Here is a 24109-nt window from a genome sequence, read left to right on the forward strand (position 1 = left end):
AACCCAAAAAAAACGCTCGAGGTGACACTTTTAACTCATCTAATTTGAATTATTACCATACATTGTTTATAAAATTGCCATAAACCATTAAAAAACAGCTGTTACTATTATTAAAAAGGTCCGGTAACGTTACTGTGGTTATACCCTTTAGTTAGGACCGACCAGTAGCGAACCGTGACTCTTGAGGTTTTTCCCTCTCCTCCTAACTTAACGTTACCCTCATTCCGGGAAAAACAAACTAACGTTACTAGCCTAGCTTACAGGGTCCTCTTCTAAAACGATTCTTTGAAATAAAATGCTACTCCAGGCTTAAGGCGGCCACACACTGGACCGCGCCGTGCTGCACCTAATCTGTAAACTTAGCACAAATAGTTTTTTATGAGTGAATTGCACACCGGCGACTGTCCGAGGATCCCAGCTGCGACTTTGGGCGCTGTTAAAAATCCTGCGCACAGAGCGCCTCAGCGCTGCCACTCACATAATTTTACATTACATTGCATTACATTTGTCCCAAATTATTGTTAATGAACGTAATGACTTCATCCTAGATTGGAATATTATGTATTGTGCATTTTTCAACAAAACGTTTTTCTTTCTGTGACTCTAAATTTCGTGCTTCATATAGAGAGCTAATAGATGGCAAACTCGCACCCTACGTCATTATTTCGATTTGTCGACTCATACATACTAACTTCCCAGGAGGGCTTGATTGCACCATAAAAACTGTTCTAAGAACATCATTTGACAAATTATTAATTATTAGTCCTAAATTATTATTTGACATAACGAATTATTAATGTTTAAAATATTGGTATCCGGAATGCTGTGATCTCACAGACTACAGTTTACACCTGAGTATTTAAAAGCTTATTTTATTTGTAATACGAATAAATAGTTACTCATAAATGTATGTTAAGACTTGAAACAAGTGGACGCTTGGAGCCAGAAACAACATTCCTGATGTCATGACAGCATTTGTCATCACCAGATGTCACTGGTAAACCTTCGGTAATTCACTAATATCAAAGTCATTTTCAGGCATACTGTATATATCTGTAGTCTTTGCTACTATGCCTTCAATGTTCACATGAAAATGGAAATTTTGTCATCAGTTACTCACCCTCTTGTATGTACACCATTTAATTGAATAATTAAAAAAATATATTTTAAATCTGATTATGGGGCAATTCAGTTTAAGATCAAATACCCGTAATTAAATAAATATTTCTTTGACTATGAGGGATAGTTTACCTCAAAATAAGTTTTGACTGACTAAAATTTATGTTGTATGTATGACACTGAAAGGAGAAATAATGGTCGAATAATGCATCAGAAATAAAACTGTCTGCTGTAAGTGAAGGTCTGTGTTTTTGTGTTTTAGGTGTTTTGATTATGCATGGATGGATTGCTTTGTTCAGAAAAAGTTAACTGAATGGCAGCTTCCAGAACTTGTCAATAGTTTTGAAGGTAAATTTCACTGTTATTTCCTGTTATGTCATATTTGTCCTGTCCTTTCACCATCCAATAAAGCCATAAAGACCATACACTATTCTTAAATTATACCATACTCTGTCTGAATACTTAATTCTGATTAGCTGCAAATTGTGGCACAAATCTGTTTAATGCACAGGTAGTTCAATTTCAGCTTATTCACAGTTGTATATAAATAATGTTTCACTGAAACACGCATACGTAATTTGCACATAGAGATCTGAGATCACCCTGTACACACACACACAATCATTCAGTACAGAAACTTATCAGCCCTGCCCCACGACTTGTGTTAATAAAATCACTATACTATACTATATTTTCTAAAAGAGAATAATGCTGCACACAGATGCAAGTTATTTATAGACACAGGTAGCTGTGTTTAACAATTCGAATGCAATCTACTTTGCGTGGGTGTTTCTTTGCCAAAATAATTGGATTAGTTCCAGAATAGAAATTTCCCAATAATTTACTCACCCCCATGTCATGCAAGATGTTCATGTCTTTCTTTCTTCAGTCAAAAAGAAATTAAGTTTTTTGAGGAAAATATTCCAGGATTTTTCTCCATACATACAGAGTTCTGCATAACAGATTGCAGGTTCAAAATGCAGCTTCAAAGGGCACTACATGATCCCAGCAAAAAAATAAGAGTCTTATCTAGTGAAATGATCTGTCATTTTCTAAATAGATTAACATTTATATGTATTTTTATATTTTAAATGTATTATCTTTTTAAAAGCATTTGCATTTAAAAAGTATCTAAATTTAATATACACATACATATATATATATATATATATATATATATATATATTTTTTTAGAGCTGAGATCATGTAGAGCCCTTAGAAGCTGCATTTAGGCCCAATCCCAATTCTACCCCTTAGCCCTTCCCCTACCCCTCGCGAAGGGGTAGGGGTGTCTCGATTCTCTTTTGTTTGTAGGGGTAGGGGTAAGGGGAAGGGCCAGATAGCCCTTCAAACGAAGATTTTTCGGGACCACACTTCAAACAAAGGGGTATGAATTATCTCAGAAACATGGCTGCTACAGCGAACAAAAAGACACAAATGTAAGCTTTTTTGGCATAAATAAAGATTTTAACGAAAAGTAATCATTTGTTTTATGTTACATTCAATTGTGAGTTCATATTAATGGTCATGTTACTCAAAGAAATGTTTGCAATCTCTAATATTTGCTAACGTCATATCATTACAGACAGCATGATAGTGCCATAGCATATGTCTGATCAGGGCGATAACTGCCGTAGACATTGATGTGGGCTAATCCCCCCAATAATTAGAAATCGCTAAACCATTTTCTCAAATATTGCCTATTGGAGAGAGAAAGAAAGAGAGAGAAATGGAAGTTGCGTCTGTGGCTTTATATGTTTAGAGTGAGTTTACTTAAAAACAGCTCTCGTCGCTGGAAAATATAATGTAGCGATTCAGTATTTAAACTGTATTTAATAAAAGTCGTGGGGAAGCGTTGACAAGTTTATTTTCTCTTGGATGTGTGAGCTGCCCGATTTCTGAAATACGCGTGTGTGTGTGTGTGTGTCAGTAAGCAGCTCATTAATACAGAAAGATAATTAACGGCTCTAATGCACACCAGCACACCAGTGAATGTGTGTATTGTAAGAGCTAGATGAAGAATGATGACGTGTGACGGTATAATAGTGGTGTCCCAATCCTTAGGGGAATATTTTCTCCCCTACCCCTTGACACTCTGTTTTAAGGGATAAGGGGAAGAGGTAGGCGGAGGGGTAGGGGAAGGGGTATAAAAAAAGAATTGGGATTGGGCCTTAAACTGCAATTTGAACCTTCAGCCCGTTGGCCACTATTAAAGTCCACTATATGGAAAAAAAAACTTGTAATGTTTTCCTCAAAAACCTTAATTTCTTTTTGACTGAACATGAATTTTGAATAACATGTGGGTGAGTAAATTATCAGGATTTTTTTTATGCTGGAAATTTTATGCTAATTTACATTTCTGCAAAATGTTGTCATTTACTCTTACATATGTTGTTCCAAACTACCATGACTTTCTTCTGTTGAACACAAAATAAGATATTTATAAATAAGATAAATAAATAAGATAGAATGAGGGTGAGGGTTATGTACATCTGGCTCTAGATATAATAAACAACACAAAACAGACGTATATAATCTCATTTTGGGTGTTATAGTTTTTGGTAAACTGTCGAAGAGTCATACGTTATGTAAATGTAAAAGAATTTGTTTCTTTTGTTTTTCTTTTTCAGAACAGGCAATTGATGAGGAGAGTTTTTTGCTTTTAGATGAGGGGACCATTAAATGCCTAATTCCAAAGATCGGTCTTAGGCTGAAGTTCCTGAAATACTACAAAGAATTTGTGAGTTGCTAGAACTGGGTCGGATACTTAATTATTAGACACTATTCACACAAAACTCACTGCAGTTTTGCCTTGTTGAACAGATGCCATTTATATGCTTTAGATGTAAAAGGCAGATTCCTGGTGACACAAAGTGTCTTTTTACACATTTACGTGCAGTGCACAATGTAAACAGTTCCACAACATACTTTCAATGTAGTGAAAATGGTTGTGGCAGAACATTTTCATACATAAGGTCTTACATTAGGCACCTACTGCAGCATAGAGACCAGGCCGAAGAGCCTCTTTGTGAGGCCAGTGGTGGTCCAGACCAGTCCTTTGAACTCCTATATAGCACAGAGGAACCAGTACAGGATGCTGAAAATGAATGGGATGATTTGGAGCAGGACAGCATTACCAAACGGGTAGCTCTTTTTCTAGCTAACCTGAGATCTAAACCTTCTCAGACATTTTCCACCATAAACTTGGTAGTCCGACAGACCTCCAGTTTAATTAGTGACATTGTCGGGAAACTACAATCAAAGACCATGTCATTATTTCAGACATTTGGCCATGAACATACTCCAGAGGTAGAGGAACTCAGACAGGAGTTCACAAATGCTGCAGAGCCCTTCAGAGGCCTGGAGTCAGATTATAAACAGATGAAGTATTTTGCAAAATCAGGTACCTTCATTCAGCCCATTGAGGAAGGGCTGCCTGGAGTTTCTTATGTACAGCAAACAGACTCTTCCACAGGCGTTGTTAAACAAGTAGCTGTTCCTGATACGTTTCAGCGTATTCCACTGAAGCAAATTTTAGCCCAGGTACTTAACATTCCTGGCATGTTGGAAACCATGCTGTCATGGCAGCAGAAAAACAGAGAAGCACTTCAGGATGTCTTTGATGGGGAGTTTTGTAAAACACACCCACTTTTCTTGAAAGAGATTTCAATCCCTATTCTGCTCTATAATGATGACTGTGAAACTGTCAATCCTCTGGGATCGAAGACTATGACTCATAAGTTAGGCTTTTTATATTTCATCATAAAGAGCCTGCCACCAGAGTTGTTGTCAAGCTTACGGTCACATTTCCTTTTAGCAGTGTACAAAACTGACGATGCAAAGACCTATGGCCTTGATGCATTGTTAAGCCCTATTGTTGCAGAACTCAGGTCTCTTGAGACTGATGGCATCATTCTGAACACTCCAAACTTCAAAGGTACTGTTAAGTTTGCGGTTGTCCAAGTCTTGGGGGATAATTTGGGTGTAAATGCCATTCTTGGCTATTCTGAAAGCTTCTCTGGAAATTATGTCTGCAGATGGTGCAAAGCACATAGAGATGTCTTGCGGGTTCAGACATCAGAAGATGTAATGCTATTGCGTGACATCTGCAGTCATGAGGCAGATTTGCTCATAGGAAACCCCACTGAGACAGGGTTAAAAAGAGACAGCATGCTGAACAACTTGATGTCTTATCACGTAACTCAAAATGTGGCTCCAGACATAATGCATGACATCCTTGAAGGTGTGGGGCCATATGAAGTGAAACTTGTCTTGAGTTCATTAATTGAACAAAAACATCTTACGCTTGACAAGCTGAACAACAGAATCACAAGCTTTGATTATGGGTTTTGTGATAAAAGCAACAAACCTTCTCTAATAAGCAAAACTGACCTCAGAAACCTAGACAAGTCTATGCACCAATCTGCAGCTCAGATGTGGTGCTTACTTAGGTTACTGCCTACCATGATTGGTGACCTGATACCAGTGGGAAACAAAGAGTGGCAACTTCTGTTGCTCCTGCTCCAGTGTATGGAGTTTATTTTTTCTCCTTCTCTCACTGTTCCAGCAACAGAGTTCTTGAGAAAGATCATTGAGGAGCATCACTGCCTTTTTCTGGAGCTCTTTCCCCACCTACATTTGCGGCCAAAACACCACTTCATGCTGCATTACCCAACAGCAATTCAGAAGCTAGGCCCCCTGATGCAGTTTTGGTCAATGCGCTTTGAGGCCAAACATGGTTTCTTTAAACGGATTAGTCACATCACATGCAACTTCCGCAACATCTGCAAGACAATGGCGTTTCGGCATCAGATGATGCAGTGTTATGATTTTCTTTCTGGCACAATTTTGAGCCACAATGTGGAAGTTGGCCCAGGGCAGAGTTCCTTTCTGGCCACTTTAGAAGAATTCAAAAACATCCAAAGTGGTTTGACAGGGTTCCCACTGTTCAGTGAAGTGTTTGTGCCTGAATGGGTTAAGGTAAATGGTACAGGATACCGACCAGGCATGACAGTGTTCCTTGCCTACGACACAGATGGAGAACCCCAGTTTGGGCTCTTACAAACCATCCTGTTGATGGAGCAAACATCAAAAACACCATCAGTAAAGCTTGTTGTTCAGAAATGGGAAACAATAGGCTTTGAGAGGCATTTGTTTGCATATTGTGTGACCCCCACTCACATTTTGATTGCTGTTGATGTGAAAGAACTGATTGATCATCATCCACTACACACTGTCAGGTCATACAAAGAAGATGATCATTGTTTATACATTCCCCTGCGCTATAGAATCTTTTAGGTCATACAGACCTAGAATCAGTAAGACTCACGTATCCTGTACATATGATCTTTGCAACACTACAACCTGTGTGTGTGTATATATGTATAATGCATATGTTAAGTTGTATTAGATTAAAGGGATAGTTCACCCAAAAAGGAAAATTATGTCATTAATGACTCACCCTCATGTCGTTCCAAACCTGTAAGACCTCCGTAAGACACAGTTTAAGATATTTTAGATTTAGTCCGAGAGCTCTCAGTCCCTCCATTGAAACTGTGTGTACGGTGTAGCGTCCATGTCCAGAAAGTTAATAAAAACATCTTCAAAGTAGTCCATGTGACATCAGAGGGTCAGTTAGAATATTTTGAAGCATCGAAAATACATTTTGGTCCAAAAATAGCAAGAACTACGACTTAATTCGGCATCGTCTTCTCTTCCGGATCTGTTGTGAGAGCGTTCACTGCAGTTTAGTGATATCCGGTTCGCGAACAAATCACTCGATTTAACCGGATCGTTCGCAAACCGGATATCACTACACTGCAGTGAACACGCTCAGAACAGATCCCGAAGAGAAGACAATGATGAATAAAGTCATAGTTTTTGTATTTTTGGACCAAGATGTATTTTCGAAGCTTCAAAATATTCTAACTGACCCTCTGATGTCACATGGACTACTTTGATGATGTTTTTCTGACCTTTCTGGACATGGACAGTATACCGTACACACAGTTTCAATGGAGGGACTGAGAGCTCTCGGACTAAATCTAAAATATCTTAAACTGTGTTCTGAAGATAAATGGAGGTCTCACGGGTTTGGAACGACATGAGGGTAAGTTATTAATTACATAATTTTCATTTTTGGATGAACTATCCCTTTAAGTTTTCTGGAAGTGTGTGTCTGTGTGTGTGTGTGTGTGTGTGTGTATGTGTCTAATATCTTCTTGCTTAGAAAGAAAATGTTGTGCCCTCCATTGCCCCAATTACAAGCCCAAATGAGCCACCAACTCCCACACCTCCTTGCCAAAGAGAAGATGATGCAACAATGCTGGATCCGGATACGCCTATTGTTTTGCATGTCATCCCATTTTTTGTAAGTCCCACATCTCAAAATAAGAAATTAACATATTTTTTATTACTAATGCAACTTTTAACATAATTATTCTGGGCATTTGAATTTAGGATGTCCACACAATCCTCAACAACTCATATGAAGGCAGGTTGATTGTTGAGAGTCTTGATAAGGACAATTTTGTCACCATTAAACAGAGACGTTGCATGATCAGAATTTTAGTGTCATACCTAATTGAGAAATTTGGAGAAACGTAAGTAGAACTAATTAAGATATTCTGGTTGGACAATTGTTTGTTCTGATTATTCACTGTTTTTGTTTTTTCTTGTTCATAGACCAAGCTCGGACACAAAAAAGGGTCTAGCATCTGCCTTGGTACAAGCATTCCCCTGTCTGCACGATAAAACTGCCTGTGGTTATGTGAGTAGTAAGATTTGTTGCTATGTAAATACTACATGTTTCTGTGTATGTGTGTCAGAGAGAGCATGGGTACAGAATTGTTTAAACTGCTGGAATATTTAAAATGTAAGTGACAATTTTGTCTACTGCCCGAAATGTGTGCCAAAGTGTTGTACTGCAGTGTGCAGCTCGCTTGTAGTGCAAACATAATGTAGATATGGATGTGAAGTAGGGATGTCAACCATTAATCAACAATCGATTAATTGTCGGTAAGAGATGCAATCTATTAAAGCTATCGATGGTCGATTAACCCATTTCATTTTGGGCTGTGTGCGGCTCATGTGCAAAACACGTGCGAGCGGCTGTGAGTGAAGGTGATGGTATATAAATGCATCATCATTCATTCATAATGTACAAATTAAGCTTTTAATGTGATTTAAACTTTAAAAGTACAGTAAAATAGAAACAACACAAAGTTCTTCAACATGGAAAGCAACAGAAATGTAGTAACTTCATTTTTCCCCAGATAACTGTTTCATATCGGGCTTAGGGCTGCGGGACACAGGACTAAAAGGCTACTTATTCCTACAACTTGTTAATTCGTTCCTACAATTTATTAATTTGTGTCCACTGTCCATATTTCATTAATTTTGTTCCTTAACCCATTAATTAATTAAAATATTTTTTTATTAATACAAATTAATAAATCGGAATGAATTCTTCATGAACAACCGGCAAACCAGACAAAGCTGCGTAAATGTAGTCTATGGGCTCGAACGGCGTCCAGAGGCATGGATGTAACATTTTCCTCTGATAGGCCTAAACAAAGCTTTTATACCACACTTTTCATAATCAGGGGTTTATAATTTGTAAAAAAATAAATGCTGTATTCACCGACACTGACAATAACTATTTTTCCACTGTTTTCCCAGAGCATTCAATGATGTCACTAAATGGTGACGCCACAATAAGACCATCGTTCACACATCCTAGAGCACAGGTTTTCAAGCCCTGGGACAAAATTTGATGTTTTAAGTAAAATGTATAGGCTATGTAAGTAATAAGCCTAAAATAAAAATAACAATTTGTTTTCATAAAAAAAATATATATATAATAATATATCTGACTTAATTAAGCTAACAGATCTATATCAACAGATCTATAAACAAGTTCATGGAAAGGAAAGGATGACAACGCTCTGTTCGTTTGCTTTATTTTACGAAAGCACAAATCTTCTGTTTTTATTGTGAGTGTGCAAAATAAAAGTAAAAACTTTTGCGGATTATATCTTACTCCAAATTTTTTTTTTATTATTATTTTTTTTTATGTTTCAGCTGTTCGATCGCGCCGAAGCCTCCACACGCACACATCCCACATATTCTAGCAATTCAAACTTACATTGCTGTCTGTTCATCAGAGGTGGAAAGAGTACAAAAATATTCTACTCAAGTAAAAGTACCATTACATTAATGAAATTTTACTTAAGTACAAGTAAAAGTACCAGTCTAAAAATCTACTCAAGTAAAAGTAAAAAGTAGCTCATTTAAAATTTACTCAGAGTAAAAATTACTTAGTTACATTTTAACAGTGGGAGGGAGTCAAAATGGGACAGGCCAAGGGTGTCAAACTCAGTTCCTGGAGGGCCACAGTCCTGCACAGTTTAGATTTAACCCTAATTAAACACACCTGATCCAGCTAATCTAATCATTTAGGTTTATTTGAAAACTACATGATATGTGTGCTGGAGCAGGGTTAGAACTAAACTCAATCTCAAACTAGTTGTTTTTAATTAAAGGAATCAGTTATTTAGAATAATAAAACATTTGGGCTGTTACCAGGCAAATCAGTATCAACAAACTCATCTTTTAATGCAGAGGAAATGCAGAAGATTAATTGGAAGTGGCATTTAGATGTATTACACTGTTTAGTGCAGGACAAGAATGCATTTAACCTGCAGTTACAAATGCATGAATAATGTTTTGATATACAAGACATAAAATGTTGAATACTCATTTGAAATGATAAGAAATTAATTATTAAAAAAAAATCAAAAGATACTTTAAATGTGAAATTAAAATGGCCAGTGTCAGCAAGTCACTGTTAATAAGTGAGTCATTGCGATTGAACCGAATCATTTAAACGTTTGATTCATTCAGGAACGAAACACTGTCACGTTGCTCAGAGACGCAAAACTGTGCTTTGGTGGATGTGTTTGGAATTATTTTCTGTTGTAGAAATAGAGCTAAAAAGGCAATATGGTGTCTAAAACGCAAGTCTCTTAATTAACTTGTTTACTGAACTGTTATATATATATGCATGTATATATTCATGATGATATTTGGAGGAAACGATGGCATTCTTTGTGTGATTTTGATTTAATATATGAAATTATATAAATATGTGAATTTTCTGCCCCTATATCTTCAATTTTGTGATCATTCTAAATGCATTTTAGGAGACTGAATCACACAGTGAAAGAACGCACTATAAATGCGCGCGCACATCATTAAAACAAAAATAGCACACTCCTCACCACGGTCTTTTTGGCTAATTTGTGCAAAACCTCTTGCTAAAATGTCAAAGCTTCATTTTAACCACCAATGCAACGATGCAATTATTTAGCTTAGCTCTACATTCTTGTGAAGGGTTGATGTCTTGTCGAGATTTTATAAGCTGCTAGTTTGGTCTTCCTAGGCAAGTACAGCTTACACAGCATAATAGAGCATACATATGGCCAGGGGTTCACTTCATTTCCTTCGAGTTCAACTGCAGAATATGACGGGGTTTCGTTTTCAGCGGTGTCTGCAACACTAACGCCTGTTTTGTCCGTCTGCATCTTTCTTGTGATTTTAGCGCCAGTTTGCCCTCCTGCCCATTATTTACTGCCGTAGTTTCCAGGGAGCGATTTATTTTTTTTATTTTTTTTTACTCAGTAATTAATGTGTTTTAAAATGTAGCGAAGTACAATACTTCAAACAAAATATACTTAAGTAAAAGTAAAATTACAGATTTAAAAAATTACTTTAAAAAGTATTAGTACACAAAAAAGCTACTCAATTACAGTAACGCGAGTAAATGTAATTCGTTACTTTCCACCTCTGCTGTTCATTATCAAAATAAAATACAGTCAACCAAACATATGAAAGGTTACACTGGTCAGTTTAAATAGACCGCAGTATTCGGTCCACTCTGCTGTTAAGGACATTTTTGCTCATGTGAAGAGGTTTATCTTTTCTGTCTATATGCGAATGTGTGTAAAGTACAAGCCTAGTTTACATTATATTTTAATTTTGGCCTCATTATAATTTCAAAACCTGCAGAAATGTGTAGAATTTTTCACGATATCCACAATCCCGTGCTGAAATTCAGGCCCTGTGCTCATGTGTATTGTATATTCATAAACATTTTTTTGTCTTTCCAGGAAACATGGTATGCCCAATGCCGAAATAATAGACCAGCCACTGGGTTTATTGAAGAGAGACTGAGGAACATACGAAAGCGACTGAGGCGTTTGAGACGACCACAAGGAGAGAAAGAAGATGCACCATGCAGGACAGTCATGCCAGGTAATGGGTAGACTAAATTCTTAAAGCAGTGGTTCATGCAAAAAATAATCCCTTCAAACTCAAACTCCCATGACTTTAAGATGACTTAAAAGAAATTTAATGAACAGAAATAAAAAAGAGGGTGCAGTCAGTATGTGGTGTACCCAGCTAATATGCTGCAGTGTATCTCTTTCACTTGGAATACAGCAGATTTGCCATTTCTTTTTATTAGATGTTACTGGGGTACAGTGCAAGAATGAATAAAGAACTGGTCTTTCAATAAGTTTGCTTAAAAAAACTCTTGCTTGATTTTGACAAAATGTTAATATGACAGATGCAGGTGTCTTAGATGTATAAAGCCAATACTAAATGTAGCAACATGGTGTTTTTTTAATTATTGTTTATTATGATTTTTTTTTTTTTGATTGTATATTTCACAGAAACATTGTGTTAAGAAGAGTTCAATATAATATGAGTGTGCAGTGCACAATGTTAAAGCTGTTATGTAATTTTATCTACATGCAGCATTTATCCAAACATTGCCACTGACACATCAAATATGCAAATAAGAACATTAATTCATGGTTTAGAAATGTACAGTGTAAATCGCAAGTTTATGAATACCCAGGATTAATTGTTGACCCTGAATAAGTTATGAGCAAAGTGAAATGTTAACCAGTTTAATTCAGGAATCAGTTTGCATGGAGTTTAGAAACATCCAGGATCTACTAGTTAAAATGTTGAAAAGCTCTGAAGAGTATTTCTGTTTTTCTGGAAACTAATCCTTTTACATGTAAAAATGTTTCGTAAGCCTTTATTTGATTAACAGCATTGTTATTTCTTTGTCCAGTAGAATCAACCATATCTGAAGAGAGAGCTGAGGAAATTAAACAATGACTGAGAAACAACACACAGCCCATCAGCCAGGTGGAACAGTACATGCGAGAAACTGCCTTGTACAGAGCACAGTGGATAAGGGCAAACAACTCAAAAAATATGTTTGAGGTCCTCCACGAGTTTCCTCGGCTAACTACCCCAGGCATGGTATGTTAACATATTGTCCTTATCATATGGTAACATGAGTTATATTTAGTCTTTTTTTAAGAAAAGTTTTTTTTGTTGTTATTTTTGCTTTTAGATTGCACAGGACTTTCACATTTTACATCAAGATGCAGCCCCAAAACTGTTTGAAAAATGGCTTCCCTGGTATACTGACAGGATCTTGCTTTTTGCGAAGCGAGAAGCAAAGCTTCCATGTACAGCTGAAGAAATGACAGAAGGTTAAAATGTTTCTACAATATTTTGATATTATGGGCCAGATTTACTAATAGCTTGCACCATACTACTGTCAGGATTACTAAAGAAATGCAGTGATGAAAAATTGGGCAAATTATTTTTGCAACTAACATTACTGCATTATTTGTGGTAGTTTATATATTTTAACCCATTTTTGTGCTTGGCAATAATTGCTGCTAGAAAAATGCAGCATTTTCTCCTCATCTAATTTATTTTGAATGCCAGACAAAGACGTTATAACATTGCTTTTAATTTCTGATGCTCTTGGTAGAATATGTTGGTCATTATGTGTCTTGTGTTTTTTAATTTGCATATTGTCAGTGGATCAACAGCAGAACTTTACACTTCAGTCTACACTTTTATGGGATTTTGGACTCACGCTAATTTGTCCTGTTTAGTAAATCTGGCCCTATATTCTACTTTAGTTTTTACTAAATGACAGCTCGCTACTGTTTTTAGTAGTGTTGATGAATGTAATATTATTTTCCTACAGATGCAAAGGGAAATCTTGCACTAAAGCTGTTACCTGTTTTGCTTCCACCTCCACCCTACAAAATTGGCAGAAAAACAGTCCGGCCCAGCATTGATGAAAGCAAAAAAGCTTTCATTGACATTCAGCCTGTAAGTACGACTCAAGAAATAGAAGAACCTTTGTTGTCTAAATGGTTCCATAAAGGACCTTTAACATCTGAGATTGTTCTTTGTTGTCCAGTACAGTAACTTCAAAATAGCTGTAAAAATCAAGTCTGAGCTCACAATTTTTTTTTTTCTGTAGATAATTTTCATTACTAAAACATCTAATTGACATATTTCTAGTGTCCTAGCTATAATTAATTTGACTAGACAAATAAAAAACAGTCTTTTTTTTCAGTTTCACAATCTAGCAAGTTAAGGTCTTTTGCTTTTGTAGGGCAGAATATTAAATGTAGAAATTAAAAGTGTTAAATTAAAGTAAAATTAAAGTATTTTAAAGTGTTACCAAAACTCTTTTGACTTGCTTTGCATCCCTGTAGTGGTTCTGTCAAAGTGGTCCAGATCAAGCTGTAATAATTTTCAGGTATTTTGCCTCATCCAAAGCTCTGGCTATACAAGACCTATTGTTTCTAAAGACAGCTTGATTGAATAAACTGTTTCGATTAACTCCCCAACCCACCACCCATACCCACACCCCTGACACTTCCATTCTGTTTCACCTTTATTCATTTGCATTATCTGTCCTTTAGGTTGGAACAAATATGGTCGAGTACCTCCAGCAGGCTGAAGCATCAAGACCTTACCCTCATGTCCTGTCACTTGAAAATGGACACATTGATTCACAGGCATTTGTCATTCTCGCAGGAGAAGCTTTGGAGCAAAGCACTCTCATTGGGGCAGTAGATGTATGCTTCAAATCGTTTTATGTTTTTGATGTAAACTACCCAAAACAGTGTTTCTATAGTTGGGAGTTTATTCAAAATATTTTTGAGTTGGAGGGAAGTGAATCCCCAACAGTAAAATTTTTGCACTCAGCACTACATTCTTGCAAGTAGATTATAAGAGGTTCTTTGAACAAACAGTGGTTCAAGAACACGATGTAGCATTTTAGTTTAAATTTTATTTGCACATGAGATTTTTGTTGTTGTTCAGTTTTTTTGTATAAACAACTGTTTTATTGCTTGAGGAAGCTTATTACTTTATGTGCACATACTGATGATTATCAAATACAATTTTATGTAGAAATGTTTTACTGCCAATACGTTGTATTTCATAGATTTATTTTTGTGTTCATTTTGTAGACTAAAAACAACAGGTCCATAATGTAGACTTAAAACAAGTATGCTTTGTAACAAACAGTTGTTCTTGAGGTAAAGTATTTTAGAGTTTTAATTTCATGTGCATATGGATTAAAAATAATACAATTTATTTGTAAAAAACAAAAAAACAAAAAACAAAAAAGGTTTTAGTAAACCTTGAGTTTTTTTGGAGTTCATGAATTTGTACAAATGTTCAAACATTTGGCGTTTTAATTTCATGAGCATATGGATTGAGAATAATATGAATTATTTGTTAAAAAAATTATTAATAAACCTTGTGGTTCTCTGGAGTTTATGAATTAAAAAAAATGTTAAAACATTTACAGTTTTTCAACTACAGAGGCAAACCATAAAAATGAAAGAAATTGTTTTGAATGCGGTTTATAAATGAAATTTTATTGTTTTAGTTTTGTATGATCTCTTGGATTTTTGGTTGAGGTAAAGTGTAATTACAAAGTGTAATATGCTGAAAGAAAAATAAAGCTAATACAATGTTGACCTGTTTGTTTATCATGTGGTATATTTAATTTTAAAAGGAATAAAAATTTCCTTTGAAAATATAACCCATTTATGAAATCAAATTAACCCATTATTTTTGTAAAAATAACCAATTTTTGGGTAGAAAAAACAACCCATTTGCTGGGTTAAAATTAATAACCCAACTTCTTGGGTTAGTTTAACCCCATATGGGTTCTGTCCTATATTTACCCAGCGGTTGTGTTAAAAACAACCCAATTTGGGTTGTTTTTAACCCAGTGTTTTTTAGAGTGTAGGTTCCTAACTGATGACGAAGAATTGACAGAGCAACCATCAAGTCTTAGACAGTGTTCTAGTTTATTACAAGCAGAGTTTTTAGGTCCTATAATTAACACCTCTGTTTTTTCAGAATTTAGCAGTAAGAAATTACTCGTCATCCAGTTTTTTATATCGACTATGCAATCCATTAGTTTTTCAAATTGGTGTGTTTCACCGGGCTGCGAAGAAATATAGAGCTGAGTATCATCAGCATAACAGTGAAAGCTAACACCATGTTTCCTGATGATATCTCCCAAGGGTAACATATAAAGCGTGAAGAGTAGCGGCCCTAGTACTGAGCCTTGAGGTACTCCATACTGCATTTGTGATCGATAGGATACATCTTCATTCACTGCTACGAACTGATGGCGGTCATATAAGTACGATTTAAACCATGCTAATGCACTTCCACTGATGCCAACAAAGTGTTCAAGTCTATGCAAAAGAATGTTGTGGTCAATTGTGTCAAACGCAGCACTAAGATCCAATAAAACTAATAGAGAGATACACCCACGATCAGATGATAAGAGCAGATCATTTGTAACTCTAAGGAGAGCAGTCTCAGTACTATGATACGGTCTAAATCCTGACTGGAAATCCTCACATATACCATTTTTCTCTAAGAAGGAATATAATTGTGAGGATACCACCTTTTCTAGTATCTTGGACAGAAAAGGGAGATTCGAGATTGGTCTATAATTAACTAGTTCTTTGGGGTCAAGTTGTGGTTTTTTGATGAGAGGCTTAATAACAGCCAGTTTGGAGGTTTTGGGGACATATCCTAATGACAATGAGGAATTAATAATAGTCAGAAGAGGATCTATGACTTCTGGAAGCACCTCTTTTAGGAGCTAAAAGAGGTGGTCTAACATACATGTTGTTGGTTTAGATGATTTAACAAGTTTATACAATTCTTCCTCTCCTATAGTAGAGAATGAGTGGAACTGTTCCTCAGGGGGTCTATAGTGCACTGTCTGATGTGATACTGTAGCTGACGGCTGAATGGTTGCAATTTTATCTCTAATAGTATCGATTTTAGAAGTAAAGTAGTTCATAAAGTCATTACTGCTGTGGTGTTGGGAAATGTCAACACTTGTTGAGGCTTTATTTTTCGTTAATTTAGCCACTGTATTGAATAAATACCTGGGGTTATGTTTGTTTTCTTCTAAAAGAGAAGAAAAGTAATCGGATCTAGCAGTTTTTAATGCTTTTCTGTAGGATATGTTACTTTCCCGCCAAGCAATACGAAATACCTCTAGTTTTGTTTTCCTCCAGCTGCGCTCCATTTTTCGGGCTGCTCTCTTTAGGGTGCGAGTATGCTCATTATACCATGGTGTCAAACTGTTTTCCTTAACCTTCCTTAAGCGTAAAGGAGCAACTTTATTTAAAGTGCTAGAAAAGAGAGAGTCCATAGTTTCTGTTACATCATCAAGTTGTTCTGAGGTTTTGGATATGCTAAGGAATTTGGATACATCAGGAAGATAACTTAAAAAGCAGTCTTTTGTGTTAGAAGTGATGGTTCTTCCATACTTGTAACAAGAAGTAGAATTTACAATTTTGGCTATATGAATTTTGCAAAGAACTAAATAATGATCTGAGATATCATCACTTGGCTGAATAATTTCAACACCATCAACATCAATTCCATGTGACAGTATTAAATCTAGAGTATGATTTCGACAATGAGTAGGTCCTGAAACGTGTTGTCTAACACCAATAGAGTTCAGAATGTCTATAAATGCTGATCCCAATGCATTGTTTTCATTATCAACATGGATATTAAAATCACCAACTATTAAAACTTTATCTGCAGCCAGAACTAACTCGGATGTAAAATCACCAAACTCTTTAATAAAGTCTGTATGGTGCCCTGGTGGCCTGTATACAGTAGCCAGTACAAACATAACAGGGGATTTATCATTAACATTTGTTTCTCTGGATAATGTTATATGAAGCACCATTACTTCAAACGAGTTATACTTGAAGCCTGCCCTCTGAGAAATCCTGAAAACGTTGTTATAAATTGAAGCAACACCTCCCCCTTTGCCTTTTAGACGCGGCTCATGTTTATAACAGTAATCTTGGGGGATGGACTCATTTAAAATAATGTAATCATCAGGTTTTAGCCAGGTTTCTGTCAAACAGAGTACATCTATATTATGATCAGTAATCATATTATTTACAAAAAGTGTTTTCGTAGAAAGGGATCTGATATTCAATAAGCCAAGCTTTATCATTTGTTTATCCATATTGCTTCTGTTTTTTATTTGTTGAACCTCAATTAAATTGTTAATCTTAACTTGGTTTGGACGTTTTTTGTATTTTCTAGTTCGGGGAACAGACACAGTCTCTATAGTGTGATATCTAGGTGAAAAAGTCTCTATGTGCTGAGAATTAACTGACCTCTGTGACGGGAGGCAGCTAGCAGACGGTCGGTTTAGCCAGTCTGTCTGCTTCCTGACCTGGGCCCCAGTTAGTCAAGTATAAACACGAAGACTATTTGCCATATTTCTAGAGAGAAGAGTGGCGCCACCCCAGGAGGGATGAAGACCATCTCTTTTAAACAGGTCAGGTCTGCCCCAAAAGCTCGTCCAATTGTCTATGAAACCTATGTTATTCTGTGGGCACCACTTAGACATCCAGCCATTGAGTGATGACAATCTGCTATGCATCTCATCACCACGGTAAGCAGGGAGGGGACCAGAGCATATTACAGTGTCTGACATCGTGCTTGCAAGTTCACACACCTCTTTAATGTTATTTTTAGTGATCTCCGACTGGCGAAGTCGAACATCATTAGCGCCAGCATGAATAACAATCTTACTGTATTTACGTTTAGCATTAGCCAGCACTTTTAAATTTGCCAAGATGTCAGGTGCTCTGGCTCCCGGTAAACATTTGACTATGGTGGCTGGTGTCTCTATATTCACGTTCCGTACAATAGAATCACCAATAACTAGAGCACTTTCATCAGGTTTCTCAGTGGGTGCATCACTGAGTGGGGAGAACCTGTTTAATGTTTTGATCGGAACAAAAGAGCGGTGTTTTGACCCACAACTACGCTGCCTCACCGTCACCCAGTTGCCCTGCTGCTGGGGCTCTGTTTCCGGAACCGAACAATGTACAGGAATCCCTGAGCTAGACGCATCCAAAGCCGTATCTAGAGCCCTAACATTCTTACTGTCCTCAATTAAAGTTTGGATGCGTGTCTCTAATTCTGAAATCTTCTCTGTCAGCCTAACTATTTCCCTGCATTTATCACATGTGAATCCCTCATCAGCGACAGAGATAGATAAACTGTACATGTGGCAAGAGGTGCAAGTAACAATGACGGGAGAAGCCATTACTCACCGTGCTTGATGAAATATTCTTACTGCGGTTGTTTGATGAACTTGTGAAAACTGGAGCGAGGGAGAGGAGAGGAGAAAAGAAAACAGCGATAGGTTCGAATGAAAACGCTAATGACAAGCTAACGAGTGCTAACGCTTTGCAGGTGTACTGCACTCACGGATATAAAATAAAAGTGAACAAAGTTAATCTGATAAGATTGATCGATAATATCAGAAATATGGTGTGAATTAAGTTATATTTTACCACTTTAAAAAACAGAGAGTGATAGTAAGATAAAGATTCTAGAGAAAAAATAAAATAAGAACAGCTACACGGAGCTACAATTTGCTACAGAAGGCCAACAGGAAGTAGAGAAAACACTGTCCAAGATTATTCTTGTTAGGGCTCAAGCCCGAAGGGGCGAAGAGCCCTATTGTTCCCGTAAGGATTATTCTTATTATTAGGGCTCAAGCCTGGAGGATGAGAGCCCTATTGTTTTCCTTAGGATTATTTTTTATTATTATTATTATTATTTTCTTTATTTTTTTCTAACGTTACGGGGGCTTTTGGGGTCCTTAACATGCTCGAAATCTCTTGAAAATTGGCACACACCTTGGAACCTGCGGCCATTAGAACCGGGCAGAGACTGATACACGGGCGTGGCACAGGGGCTCTACAGCGCCCCCTGGAATATGGAGGGCCATATATCATACATACTTGCTCGTAGACGTATGAAACTCGGTAAAGATATAGATCTCATCAATCCAAACAACTTTCGTATTGCATATCATAGGCTCCGCCCAACAGGAAGTTGGCTATTTAGGGTTTAGTATTGATATTTTCCGTCAAAGTTTTGGGGGCTTTTGGGACCCTCAACATACTCAAAAACTCTTGAAAATTTGAACACACCTTGGAATATGTGGCCTTTAGGAGCCCGCGGAGGCTGGGACCCGGGCGTGGCACAGGGGCTCTACGGCGCCCCCTGGATCTTAGTCGGAAATGTTGATGTATAGCTCACACATACTTGCACATATTCATATGAAACTCAGTACACATATAGATCTCATCGTGCCGAACAACTTTCATATTGCATGTCATAGGCTCCGCCCAACAGGAAGTCAGCTATTTAAAGTTATGTAAAAAGCGCATGCTCTGGAATTTGAAATACTTGTCATAGGTCTTTTTGCCGATTGCCACCAAACTCGGTCAACATGATCTCAAGACATTGGGGATGAAAAATTGCCAGGGGATTTTTGATATCTCGAACGGTTTGCTCGTGGCGAGGCGTTGAAATTATGGCGAGAAATGAGAAACAGGACCGGTCTAATAGCATCCACATACATTTCCTGATTTAAATCAAACTTCATCAGATTATTTGTTGTATGATGTCGATTGCATATATGTGACTATTAGGAGTCAAAGTTATAGCGCCACCAACTGGCAGCAGGAAGTGTGTCACTTTCAAAATGCTTTGAATTCAGCATGTTATTTTTACTCAATTTGCTTCAAACTTCATCAGAATAATGTTAAAACACAGCCGATTTAAATCTCCTGTGGGGATATCGATATCTAAAAATATTGTTGCCGTGGCAACATGTCAAACTGGAAGGGTTTTCAGATGATTTTGAGGCATATAACATACTTAGAATTTCACGAAATTCAGAACACATATCAGTATTAATGATAACTAGACACTGGCAAAAGTTCATAAGAGGGCGTGGAAGAGGCACTCTATAGCGCCACCTTTTGTCAAAAGTGGAGGGGTTAGTTTTAGCTACAGACACCAAACTCGGTACATAAATTGTTCTTATCAAGACGGACAACTTTCTAATTCACAGTCATCAGCTACGATTTGATTTGAATTTGATTTGAATGTGGATTTTTTTTACATTTAGCTGTGAATTAATGCATACTGCTCAGAGGAGAGTAACACTATACACACCAAACTTTGTCTACATGATGCCAAAACATTGAAGAACTTAAACTGATAAATGGATTTTGGATAGCTTGAACGGTTTTGTCGTGGTGATTTTTTTAAATGACAGTAGAAAGGGAATTATTAATTGTCCTGCATTTTTAAATTCCAAACACTTCAAAACCTTTTTTCATACAGAAAAAAAAACCTTTAGTTTCTCTTTTAAATCAGTTAAAAATACAAATAAATACTTAGATTTAGTTCATACTGACTAGCTAAACCAACATATCTGATTATTACCGGGTCAGGGCTCATTAATAACTGATGTGTGGTCAGTGATACGTGAGAAAGACGAGAGATGAATCACCGCTCTGAGCAGGAGCGTGTGGAATGACGAGCTCAGAAAAAAAGACTTTATTCTTGTTTTATAGCTATTAAAAATAAAATTTTACAGCGATATCACACAATTCACCAATTAGAACACACCAAGAGCTAAATTCAGATGTTTTTGAACTGTTTGTGTGAAAATGAAATATTTGTGGCTGCCTATCTGAAATCACCGCTCCGATCAGCGCGTACAGTGTCACAAGTTCAAAACTAACAAATTTATTCTTGTTTAAGAGCTTTTTAAAATAAAATATTACCACAAATGCACACAATACACCCATTATAACACAACAAGAGCTAAATGCAGGTGTTTGTGACCCGTTAAAGTGTGAAAGACTGGCAGATTAACATATATCTCTCGAGCTGCAGGATTCTGCCTTTCGTCATACGAACGAACACATCACGGACAAGATTATTTCAAAATACATAATAGCTTGGCGAATATAAATGAAATCAGCCACGTGAACATAAACTGTTGAGAAATAAATCTGAAGTGGATCTACTGGATTTGAATATTAAGTGACCACATTTACCAGCTGCTGTGTCTTCAATTTTAATCTATATATTAAAAAAGGAAACTCATTCGTCTTAGCTGCTTTTTTATGTGTGTACGTATTTATTTATTTATTTTTCTCTAACAAGAATTAATCTATATTTAATTAAATCAAGTACATTTTATTTTACATTTGATTTGTCCATTTCTGCATCTAAACGCCTAAAAACCTCAAACATGCTCTATTATACTATTGTTAGCAATTTCTTTATCTTCCAATTTATCTGGTGTACACACTTTTATTTTCATAATAAACTTGTTTGTTAGATTATAGACAGTAACAGAGGTCTATAATAAATATTAATGGGTTTTATTCAAGCTGTTTAGAATGATTGAAGTAGGTTATTTTTTTTAAATGTAAATCCAAAAAAATAAATTAAATAAATAAATAAAAATCATTGGAAAACAATAAATGTTGTACTTTTTTATACATTTTGTATAATTTCATAGTTTATGCATTCTAATTATAAAAACAAAAATAAATTTAGCCCCTCACATAGAAATATCTTAGGCCTTATCCTTTTCTGACGGTTTAGGGATTTTTAAAAATCCTAAAAAACCTTATTTGTGCTGCAAATAATAATTTTAAACTCATTTGATACTGACCTCTGACACCCTGTGACATGACATGTATCTGAATTTTCATAATCTCATGGATGTAACAGTAAATCTGTTCAGCTCACAGATCAAGACTAAGCTGTAATGCAAGCAGAACTTTCACAAATGCTTATAAATCATTAAAGGATTTTATAACACTGTAAAATAATGTCTAATTTGTTAACATTAGCAAATGCATTGATAACACTTCATAATAACTGCACTCATTAGTAAATAGTCAGTTCATGCTTTATAAAGCCTTGTCCCAATATTAATAGTCAGTAGTAAGCAGTTTATAAATACAGCTATAAATAGCTTGTTCTTGGTTTATAAGCACATTTATTAAAAAGGAGAGTAAAGGGTCCGTTATCTTCCTATGAAAAATAAATAAATAAATAAATAAACAAACAACAACACAGATTGATACAGAACCCAGAAATTTTATTGTGGATTTATGATAAAATCAGCCTGTAAATGAATTCATACTCCTCCAAGAAGACACAAGTAGTTCACACCAAACTTTTTCAACATGATGCTAATATACTGAAGATGTTAAATTGCGAATGGGTTTAGGATACTGTAAATGGTGTGGCCATAGCGATTTATTAAAGTAACATAAAACAATACAATAGTTATTTTACTATATCTTTAAAAATTTTCATTCTAACTCTTCATATTTTTTTATATACGTAGAAGTCATCATTTGAAGGAAGCACAGTAAGTTTCATAGCTTTATCATGTTCAGGAGCCAGCATAAAATTAAAACTATCATTACTTATAAATCAAGCTTGCAATTCTTAGTACCAATAATGGCCACCAGATGGAGCTATAGGATTACTTTTAAATAATTATTGTAGAAACGAGTATGATTTAAATCATTTGTAGAAATCTTTCAAAGAAAAATAATATGTATTTTACTGATGAAATGACCCTCACTTAATTAGAATAACATGCTGAAGTATTGTGAAATACTGTATATTAAGAATAGTTCTTTATAGGCTTTATGGACAGATAAGTTTTGAGTGACTCTTGAAGGATCAGCACCACATCCTCTTTTACCACTGTTTAAAGAATTTATCTTACAGAACTGGTGCGAATGAATTTTGGATAGCTTGAATGGTTTTGTCTTGGTGATTTTTTGAAATGACAGTAAAAAAGGAACCAGTAAATGTCAGACATCTCAACTCACTCTGTCCCTCTGTTTGAGGAATGTATGTGTGCTGACTGAGTGTGTGTGTGTGTGTGTGTGTGTGTGTGTGAGAGTGGGTGATGGTCATGAGCTGAGTGGCAGACAGACAGCGAGAGAGAGAGAGAGAGAAAGAGAGAGAGAGAGAGAGAGAAAGAGACTTAAACATCTCTTTAATCACCAGAAAAAAAACTGTATTTTAAATAGTTATTTTTTTGTTGTTGTTGCTAATTGTGCTGTTTTCATTACAGCTTAAGAAATCTCTTAGGCCTTATCCTTTTCTGACAGTTTCAGGAATAAAAAAAAAATACTTATTTGTGCTGCAAATAATAATTTCAAACTCATTTGATACTGACCTCTGACACCCTGTGACATGACATTTATTTTAATTAACATAATCTCATGGATGTAACAGTAAAACTGTTCAGCTCACAGATCAAGACTAAGCTGTAATGCAAGCAGAACTATTTCACAAATGCTTATAGATCAATAAAATCATAACAAAACACTTTTAAATTATTTAAGGATCTGGTAACACTTTAAAATAATGTCTCATTTGTTAACATTAGTAAATGCATTGGTAACACTTCATAATAGCTGCACTCATTAGCTAAGCATTAGTAAATAGTCAGTTCATGCTTTATATAGCCTTCTCCCAAAACTAATAGTTGTTAGTAAGCATTTTTTAAATACAGCTATAATTAAACTGTTCATGGTTTATATGCACATTTATTTTGAGGAGATTAAAGGCTGTAATCTTTTTAAAACAAAACAAAAAACAAACAAACACAGAACTCAGAAATATTTATTTCAAGATGCAGTAAAAGAAAACGGTACACTTGAAT

At 35.9% G+C, this 24109-nt stretch overlaps 1 protein-coding gene across 4 annotated transcripts; it reads left to right on the forward strand.

The window, feature by feature from the left end:
* The first annotated feature begins 1360 nt into the window (after positions 1-1360).
* On the forward strand, positions 1361-14560 carry LOC132136875 (uncharacterized). Of its 4 annotated transcripts, none has more exons than XM_059547416.1 (10): positions 1367-1467; positions 3750-3859; positions 7349-7489; positions 7579-7721; positions 7804-7888; positions 11289-11433; positions 12263-12456; positions 12551-12692; positions 13202-13329; positions 13932-14560. In XM_059547416.1, exons 1-7 carry the CDS (start codon positions 1401-1403, stop codon positions 12307-12309), a joined length of 738 nt encoding a protein of 245 aa, XP_059403399.1. In that variant the 5' UTR covers positions 1367-1400; the 3' UTR covers positions 12310-12456; positions 12551-12692; positions 13202-13329; positions 13932-14560. The 4 variants fall into 4 exon arrangements, 3 of the variants coding, with proteins under 3 accessions (XP_059403399.1, XP_059403401.1, XP_059403400.1); XM_059547418.1 differs by having other exon boundaries at positions 12266-12456; XR_009431589.1 differs by lacking the exon at positions 7579-7721 and having other exon boundaries at positions 1361-1467.
* The last annotated feature ends 9549 nt before the right edge of the window (positions 14561-24109 follow it).

Source organism: Carassius carassius, unplaced genomic scaffold (assembly GCF_963082965.1).
Source record: "Carassius carassius unplaced genomic scaffold, fCarCar2.1 SCAFFOLD_56, whole genome shotgun sequence".
NCBI classification, from domain to species: Eukaryota; Metazoa; Chordata; class Actinopteri; order Cypriniformes; family Cyprinidae; genus Carassius; species Carassius carassius.

Excerpts from the sequence above, each read along its gene's own strand:
- LOC132136875 (XM_059547416.1), top strand. The coding sequence starts at position 1,401 with ATGGATTGCTTTGTTCAGAAAAAGTTAACTGAATGGCAGCTTCCAGAA. Across the intron at positions 3,860-7,348 it reads TGAAATACTACAAAGAATTT|AAAGAAAATGTTGTGCCCTC; the intron begins GTGAGTTGCTAG and ends CTTCTTGCTTAG. Across the intron at positions 7,722-7,803 it reads ATTGAGAAATTTGGAGAAAC|ACCAAGCTCGGACACAAAAA; the intron begins GTAAGTAGAACT and ends TCTTGTTCATAG.